This window comes from Podarcis filfolensis (assembly GCF_964270895.1).
Source record: "Podarcis filfolensis genome assembly, chromosome: 2".
Lineage (NCBI taxonomy): Eukaryota > Metazoa > Chordata > Lepidosauria > Squamata > Lacertidae > Podarcis > Podarcis filfolensis.
The window spans coordinates 49,494,047-49,503,668 of NC_139605.1; the positions used below are offsets into that span (position 1 = coordinate 49,494,047).

Sequence of the window (9,622 nt, forward strand, 5' to 3'; positions counted from 1 at the left end):
TCCAGAATTAGAGTTCCTAATCAACAGCTTGGCTAGCTGAAGTTTTGGCATGTTTGCATTCATCCATATCCCCTTCCCCTCAGCTGTACTTATCTCAGCAAGGCCTACTTCTTGCTTTTGGAATTCAGCTGGAGAGAGTAGTGGAAATTGATATTAAAATGGCCCAGAAGATTGACTTTTTGCTGAGGAGAATTAGCAACTGGGAAGTTCAAGCACCTCATTTTCCCCACTTAAATTTTCTCCACAGTGAGTGTCTGTACCCCAACATTATGGGGAAGTGGGGGAAAGACTCCTTTTTACCCTCATTACAACTAGTTCTGCCCTATTGGCTTTCCATGAGATTTATATATGTATGCCTAATACTGCAGCCTAAATTGAGCATCTGCAACACAAAGCACTGCCCTTTAAGGCTATAAATAGAGGCTCAGAGGGTTCCCTTGGAACAAGTACTTGTTCAAGCAGAAAGGACAAGACTTCCACATAGTTCTGCTGGCCCAGCTGTCTTTTCTTGTCACTTGTGTGGTTCTTCTCGCTTCAGCCACGCAGCTCAGTAAATGCTGTGAACCTCAGTCACCGCTAAGAATAAACCTCTCAACATCAAGGCTGTGTCAACCTCAAACACTCCAGAAACTAGATTGGGAAGATGACCCAGTAGACTGACCTCACACAAGAGTCTATAAAAGTTAGAGAAAGCCGACTACTTCAGCCTTTGGATTTTAAACAAGGAGACTACTGGTACTCTTAGTGCAAGTGCTGCAGCGATGTCACAGGTATAACTAGCTTTTATTTTTTCCTTTGTTTTTCTAGCATTAATACTGGTTAGCATTGTGCTTATCTGCAGCTCTGTCAATGCTATAGCTGCAAACTGAATCAGCAAAGTTGATGCTGCACAGCTTTGGGATCTTGGGTTCAGCAATTAACTATTCTAGCAAGTTTTGGGGACTAAGAAAAATGTGTTTTTAGCTTTCTCCTGCTATCCTGCTTTCCCCCCTTCCAGTATCAATGAATACATTTAAGGATATAGGGCTAGTGTTTTAATACATGCTAATATTTTTATAGAATTCTTGAATCTTGGGGTTATGTACGTGTTCAGCTTTGCTTGAGCAATGATAGCTCAGTCTTAATGACATAACGTTCTGCTAACTTCTGACAACAGAATAAAGTTTGCTGTTGAGGCAAATGTTTTACAATACTTGCGTTAACAGTTGGTTGGACAATTTGTAAAGCTGAACTTTTCTTCCTATCCATCTTTCAAGATGAGGTGGGCGTTTTTTGCAGGGGAACATTATGTTAACAAGGCTCAGTGTAGAGCTGCCTTGTATGTCGGATTGCCACGTGTTCTCTTTTTCCAGGACGCATCCCCTTTTTCAAGAGCAGAATTTGAGACAAATTGCACTTACTTGCTTTGATTGGCCGTCATAGCATCCTCTTTTTGCTCTTCAAAATATGGCAAGATTGGGATTTTCATCATATGGAGGCAAACCATGCTTTCCTAATGGAACCAATATGTCAGGGCTAGGACGAAAGGGAGTTTTGGAGCAGATTAGGCACACAGGCAGCAACTATTCAGAAGCTGCTTTAGGAGGCTGTGCATAGGAATTTTGTTCTGCTTAGTGTCTGTTCAAAGTAAATATTCACTGAAGGAATACTAAAGATCTTCTAAACAAGCACTCATTTCCCTGCCACAGTTTCAGATAAATGGTAGGATAGATTGTTGGTACGGCAAGCACAGGAATGGTTGCAGGCTGAAAGCTTTGCCCATGACTAAATTTGTCACTTCATTAACACTGGAAATAATGTGTTCACTGGCAGGAATCGTATTATGGTCTTGATGCCAGCAGAGCTGCTGATCTCTCTGGGCTATAGTGCTTGTTGACTGCTTTTCTATCATGGGGGAGAGGAGGCAGGGCTAGGTCTGAAAGTTCCCTGACCTCATGGGGCCTGCTTTTAACTCATTTGGTTGTTTATAACATGGTGAGTTGCTCCTGTGGAATGGCCGTGCCAGCACGACAAACAGCCAGGTGTTGGCTGATCTGCAGAAAAGTACTTCAGTTATAGGCATTATCAATCTGTGGGGACGCTGGTGGCACTGTGGTCTAAACCACTGAGCCTCTTGGGCTTGCCAATCAGAAGGTTGGCGGTTCAAATCCCTGCAACAGGGTGAGCTCCCGTTGCTCTGTCCCAGCTCCTGCCAACCTAGCAGTTTGAAAGCACACCAGTGCAAGTAGATAAACAGGTACCGCTGCAGCGGGAAGGTAAACTGTGTTTCTGTGTGCTCTGGTTTCCATCACAGTGTTCTGTTGTGCCAGAAGCACTTTAGTTACGCTGGCCACATGACCTGGAAAGCTGTCTGTGGACAAACGCCAGCTCCCTCTGCCTGAAAGCGAGATGAGTGCCGCAACGCCATGGGTCATTTACTTTTACCTTTACCTTTTATAAATCTGTGGTAGCGAAAACAGCAAAGAGTCTCATGGCATGTTTAAAAGACACACTTTTTATTATTATGCATGCAGTGGCGTGCAGTGAATTTTTTTGTATGGGGACAGTTAGGGCCAGAGGCCCCAGCTTCTAAGGGCAATGGGGGGTGGGAATATGTCCTGTCATCCTGCATGTGGGCATCGCGCCTCCCTCCCTAATCTGGGCAGAAGCTTCCTGGGCTTTGGAAAGGAGGAGCCAGACTTTAATATTCTGATTTACCAGGAACATTTAGGAGACTAGCCAATCCCCCTAGTCCATTGATTGCACACTATTGGATGCATGCATTTGTTAACTAGCAACTGAGGATCCCACTTCATGCGCCTGGTGAAGTGGACTCTAGGGCAATTCCAGAATGTCACTATTTTGGGGGTTCAGCCACATACTGGCAAATTCACTTTCCACAATTATTGGTAGGTCTTCTGCCACAATCTCACTTCCCTGAAAGAGCAAGCTTTTGCAATAAGGTGGCTGGAAAATGCCCGGAGAACTGTGAGAAAACACTTGTTTTGATACAGCATTGTCTAACCTCCCCACAACCACATCAGAATAAATGCTCATTAAACAGCCAACATTGTCTAACCTTTCTGCAAACAGATCAGGATGAATACTCAGTAAACTGACCATCTGAAAGCACAGAAGCTTATACAATGATTTACCATATTTTTCGCCCCATAGGGCGCACCGGCCCATAGGGCGCACCTAGTTTGGGGGGGGAATAAAGAAAAAATATTATTTCCCCCCCAGGCGCGGGGCTGGGGCGGGAAAAACCCGAGCTTCCCCCGACCCCAGCCCCCAGAACAGGCTGCTATCTGCAAGCCTGGGGAGACCGGCGCGACTTCCCGCCGGTCTCCCCAGGCTTGCGGATATTTGCCTGAAGCTCAGGCCGCGCTGCTCAGCGTGCCCCAGGCTTCGGGATGCAGGCTGCTATCTGCAAGCCTGGGGAGACCGGCGGGAACTCCCACGGGCTCCCAAGGCTTGCGGATAGCTTCCTGAAGCCTGGAGAGCAAGAGGGGTCAGTGCGCACCGACCCCTCTCGCTCTCCAAGCTTCAGCGAAAGCCTGCATTCGCCCCATAGGACGCACCTAGATTTCCCCTTCATTTTTGGAGGGGGAAAAGTGTGTCCTATAGGGCGAAAAATACTGTATTCATCTTTAAGGTGCCACAAGACTCTACAGTAATGGTCGGTCACGTGATAATTGTCACACCGAGTGCTTTGAAAATAGACACAATTTGGCAACTTTAAAGGGCAGACTAGACCTGAGTCAGAGCACTGGTTCATCGAGCTCAGTACACTTTCTACACTGGCCAGCAGTGGTTGTCCAGGGTTTCTGGCAGTGAAAATTCCCAGCCCCACCTGCAGATGCTGGGACTTGAACCTGGGACCTTCTGCATGCAAAGCAAATGCTCTACCATTGAGCTACAGCCATAGTGTGAAACAGGCTGTTCCCCATTCTGGGCCAAATTCAACTAAATAGACACACTAGCAGAAGCCATGAACTGGGTCTTGCTAGTACAACAAGGCTTCCTCTTCTCCTCCCCCTATGTGCCCCCACAAATTGGCTTGCATGTGGGTCAGGAGAACCCCTAGAACAGCACGTGGGAGAGGAAAGGGGAAATGATTCTCTTAGCCTAAGCATTTCTGCTTGCCAGATGGAACTATCCTACTAGCGTGACAACGTATTCCTCCCCAAGTGTTCAGGCCTTCAATAGGTCCTCCTGGTTCAGGGGAACACAAAATATTTGAATGCCGTCACTGTCTGCCCATTGCTGCTGGACAGTTTTTGAAAAGCAAGCTTTTAAAAGTCAGCCTTTAATTTGTTCTTTGCCTGGCGCTGTTCTTTGCTTCGCTAGGGGTCTGATTTCTTTTTTATTATTATTTGGTTCCCACAGTAAACTGGAAGCAAGCTATTCCCACACATTCTTTTTTTTTTTTAAATATTTTTATTCAAAAGTTTTTCCATGTAAACACGACATACATAGACATACAAAAACAAAACGAAACAAAAAACATGTACCATTTCGTATCCTAATTTCTTATACCTTCCTTCCCCGACTTCCTCATACCTCCCATTTCTGTATTCCAAATTCTTATCAATTGTTCAGCAAATCTTCCCTTATTTTAGTTAAAGTTTAGACTAATCTTCCTTATTCTCCTTGTCTTAACCATTACTAATAGTAACCATTTACTTTCTAATCCAACATCATTCTAACTTTCATTAACTTTATAATATTTCTTTAAATAGTCCTTGAATTTTTTCCACTCTTCTTGCGCTGTTTCTCTTCCCTGGTTTCGGATTCTGCTCGTCATTTCTGCCAAACCCATGTAGTCTATCACCTTCATCTGCCATTCTTCCAGTGTGGGTAGATCTTGCGTCTTCCAGTACTTCGCGATGAGTATTCTAGCTGCTGTTGTAGCATACATGAAAAAAGTTATATCCTTCTTTAACACCCCTTGGCCGACAATACCCAAGAGAAAGGCCTCTGGTTTCTTGGTGAAAGTATATTTAAATACCTTTTTAAGTTCATTATAGATCATTTCCCAGAATGCCTTAATCTTTGGGCACGTCCACCAAAGGTGAAAAAATGTACCTTCCTTTTCTTTACATTTCCAACATTTATTGTCAGGCAAATGGTAAATCTTTGCAAGCTTGACTGGGGTTATGTACCACCTATAGATCATTTTCATAATATTTTCTCTTAAGGCATTACATGCCGTAAATTTCATCCCGGTGGTCCACAACTTTTCCCAGTCAGCAAACAAAATATTATGACCAATGTCCTGAGCCCATTTAATCATAGCTGATTTAACCGTTTCATCTTCTGTATTCCATTTCAGCAGCAAGTTGTACATTTTTGACAAATTCTTAGTACTGGGTTCTAGCAATTCTGTCTCCAATTTTGATTTTTCCACCTGGAAGCCAATTTTGCTATCCAATTTGAACGCTTCATTTATTTGATGATAATGCAGCCAATCTCTCACCTTCCCTTTTAGTTTCTCAAAACTCTGCAATCTCATTTTGTCCCCCTCCTTTTCCAAAATTTCCCAATATCTTGGCCACTTGGACTCCATATTTAACTTTTTAACTGCCTTAGCCTCCATTGGCGACAGCCACCTTGGAGTTTTATTTTCCAGCAAATCTTTGTATCTGACCCAAACATTTAATAGTGCTTTTCTGACAATATGATTTTTAAAACTTTTATGTGCTTTAACCTTGTCATACCACAAGTATGCATGCCACCCAAAAATGTTATTAAAACCTTCCAAATCCAAAATGTCTGTGTTTTCCAGAAGCAGCCATTCTTTCAGCCAGCAGAAAGCTGCCGCTTCATAGTAAAGTTTAAAGTCTGGCAGGGCAAACCCTCCTCTTTCCTTTGAGTCCGTTAATATCTTAAATTTAATTCTGGGCTTTTTGCCCTGCCAGACAAATTTAGATATATCTTTCTGCCACTTCTTGAAACAATCCATTTTGTCCATTATTTGCAGTGCTTGAAACAAAAACAACATTCTTGGCAATACATTCATCTTTATGACTGCAATTCGACCTAACAAGGAAAGCTTTAAATTTGACCAAATCTCCAAGTCTTTTTTCACTTCTGTCCAAGTTTTTTCATAATTATCTTTAAATAAATTCACATTCTTAGCTGTCATGTTTATACCCAAATATTTCACTTTTTTAACCACAGTCAACCCTGTCTCATTCTGAAACCTTTCTTTTTCCACCTGTGTTAGATTTTTCTCCAATACCTTTGTTTTTGACTTATTCAATTTAAATCCTGCCAATTGACCAAACTCTTGGATTATTTCCAAAACTCTTTTCGTACTAGCTTCTGGCGCTATTCCCACACATTCTTTAAATATGTAGACATCTCCATTGCTACAAATCTTTTGATTTGCTATATTTAAAGGGCTTTATTGTGTAAGCCAATTAATTTGAGGGTTTTTGTGCCCATATCAATTTATGTCTACTCTATACCAAGATGAACATGCCAGCCTTATTGTTGATTTAGCAAAAAGAGTACCTCCCACTTATTATGGGCAAAGAGAAATGATTTTGCATTCGAGAAAATCTCAGAGTGGATATGTTCAAGACCACCAAGTTAAACAAAACCAAAAATAGAATTTACTTCCAAAAAATGTGCACACAAAGTGGTGGCATCTCTCTTCTGTTTTCCAAAGCAATTAAACTAGAAAGCTGAACTGGGGCAAGTTAAAATGCATCAAGTTTATTTTTATATTCGGTGCTTCCCAGTGTGTAGAACACAGTGTCCAATATGTACACACATCCTTAAGGACAGGACATGGGCAACAGCTACTCTTGTGCATTGACATCACCTTCTCCTCATTACACAGCACCATCAATTGACATAGTCCCCCTAATTTACATAAAGTTCCTTGCCCAATGAGCTTAAATCTATTATTATTATTATTATTATTATTATTATTATTATTAGTGCTAGTATTCATTTCATTTCTATACCACTTTATAAGGGGGAAGGAATCTCAAAGTGGTTTACAACCTACATTAAAATATCAAATAAATCAAGAATAAAACATTACTGAATAATGTATACGGTATACATCCAAAGCAACATAACTAACAGGAAACTAAAATGTTTAAGATTTCTAAATAAAACATTACAAAGGTGGTCAACTACAGAATGCACATTTAATGCACATTAAATGCAAAAAAAAAAAAAAATCTTAAGCATTTCATGTCGTTACCTGAAGGAATGTGGCCAGGTGATAGGATGGTGATAGCTTAAAATGGATAAGGCAGCAAGTTACCTCTGTTGCAGTTATGCTGCTCCATCTTTTTATACAAATGTATTCCTTTTTAGCCAGCTCCTGTGAAGAAGAAGCGCCCTCCAGTAAAGGAAGAAGATCTCAAAGGGGCTAGAGGGAAGCTCTCTGGCAACCAGGAAATCAAATCCAAAACCTACCAAGTCATGAAGCAATGTGGTACGTGTCTACTGCATCCTTTCTGCAATATAATGTAACCTGAGAGCTGGAAGAATGAATGCTTGAATAGTCCTTTAAACAGCAGATTACTCAACATCCAACGCTAAGTAGATACTAGGGGCACATGTTTCCAACTGCATGTGAATCAAAGTTCTGCTTACAACTGGCCTTTCATGTTGGTGAAGCACCTTTTAGACATGCATCATTTCGCGATAGAGTAATTCAGTTTTACTACAAACAGGAGGTTAAGCTAACCCCTTTCCAGCCACGGGAGGAGCGCAGGGAGCGTTCGCACGACACACCTACACACTACAGCTGACACACTCACGTGTCACAACACACAGTTTGGAAAGCTAAGCTGTATCCCATCAGAAATGAAACATAAACCATGAATGGGTGCCCCTTTTATGCAACAATGTCTTGTGGTTACAAAAACATTTTTCTTTCTCTTTCTCCGTTTTCTCCAGAACATGTGCCAACTGAGTATAGGCCTTCTCTTTCCCCATTAAAAGAAATATCCCCTACCCCACACAAGGTCTTTCTTTCCTAGCAGACATAGCCATGACAGCAAGATTCTCCCCTCCCTGATAGGTTTTATACTATGATCATAATGCTGTTTGCAGGATTACGCTACTTTTGCCATAACAATATGCTCCCAGGGCACACACAACCCAAAAAACTACAACTGGTCATCTACATTAAACACTAAATGGTAAATATTACTGCCTTATCTTCTCAGGGGAAGCTTTTCAAAATGGAGAGGATAGGTCCTTCTGTAAATAAACGTATTGCATTTTTTTAAAAGTGCATCTGCCAATGAGGTCCAAGTATCCAGCATTTCTGTGCACACTGACTCCCTGGGTGTGTGACATTATGTATATTTCAGGGAACCTTTTCACAGCTGCTGTTGAGTGTGAAGCATTCTTGCTGCGGTATTAATTGTCTCCGGTTCTTTTTCCAGAGCAAGCTGGCTCTGCTGCACCATCCATATTCAGCCGAGACCGCACAGGGGGGGAAACGGTATTTGATAAACCCAAAGAAGAGCCTCCGAAGAGTGTCTTTGGCTGACTGCCAGTTTCAAGATCTGCAGCAAATATACATGGAATACTAAACCCCTTATTTTGCTTTCACATGCACCAGTCTTATTACTTGCGCTGTTAATTCCTTTAATTCCTAATTGACAAGAGAACTTGTCTTGAAAGAAAGGCACTTATTTTTATATTGGGGGGGGGGCTTGTTTGCTTTTTGACCTTCCTTAGCTGCGTAGTGGATGATTCGAGTAGAGCAGTAGTTATTAGGCGCAGGCTGGTATTATAATGACCAATTTTGTTACAGACATACATGGATCTCTTCTATTTTATGTTCCAGAACAGTGTCTCGGTTCCAAATGTGGTTATAATTCTGAGCTGTAAAACCAATAAAGCATGGTGGTTCTGGTTTTGGCTAAGTACCTTTTTTCCCTTACAGAAAAACAACTTCCTCCCACAAATAACTGGAGGAATTTGTGTTTTCGCCCATTGGTGCCCATCATGAAAATTACCTTAATTCTAGGTGGAAGCTCTATAGTCTATCTGCCCCAGACTTGGCTTTTGGACAGAGACTTCCACTTAGACCCCTCTAACACAGTACCCTGATATCGCACCTGCTTTAGGTTGGGATGATGCACCAATTCACCCCAAACCCTTCAATGGGTTACCATCCCACCCAATGCCTTATCCGACTGCACCGAGTGGCAAGAGCACAGCCAGCTTTTTTTCCCAGGCAGTGGACCAGAATGAAGACTTCCTGACTCTGGTCCATCATCTAGACTCCAGCTCCTTGTCTGCTCCTGGTTGGGCAGTTCAATTTTTGTGTGTGTTGGAAATCTATCCTGCCATCCAAAGCAGGCAGCTGGGAGAGGACCCAAAGGTCGGCTGTGAAGAGGCGACTCTTACCCCTCTCCTCAGGGGTGGAGGAAAAGGCTGTGATGGGCCACAACCACTGTCCTCCCCCAGCAGGGTAAGCAGCCATTCCCAGTTAACACTAACAGGCAGACTACTCCTGGCTGTTGTTCTCTTCCTTTCAAGATGGTGTCACTTCCAGTGAGGTGAGGAGGTGGGGAAAATGCCTCCCCTTTCCTGAAGGACCTAATCCCTCAGTTGTCTCCATGGAACATGGTCATCTCTCCATGGAGCCTGGTAATGC

General features: G+C 42.5%; 1 protein-coding gene across 1 annotated transcript; it reads left to right on the plus strand.

Moving 5' to 3' along the window:
- The first annotated feature begins 488 nt into the window (after positions 1–488).
- On the plus strand, positions 489–8,878 carry MUSTN1 (musculoskeletal, embryonic nuclear protein 1). The gene is made up of 3 exons (XM_083603601.1): positions 489–770; positions 7,318–7,438; positions 8,400–8,878. The coding sequence occupies exons 1-3, from the start codon at positions 762–764 to the stop codon at positions 8,504–8,506; spliced, it is 237 nt and encodes a 78-aa protein (XP_083459727.1). The 5' UTR covers positions 489–761; the 3' UTR covers positions 8,507–8,878.
- Positions 8,879–9,622: the final 744 nt, after the last annotated feature.

Excerpts from the sequence above, each read along its gene's own strand:
- MUSTN1 (XM_083603601.1), top strand. Across the intron at positions 7,439-8,399 it reads CCAAGTCATGAAGCAATGTG|AGCAAGCTGGCTCTGCTGCA; the intron begins GTACGTGTCTAC and ends TTCTTTTTCCAG.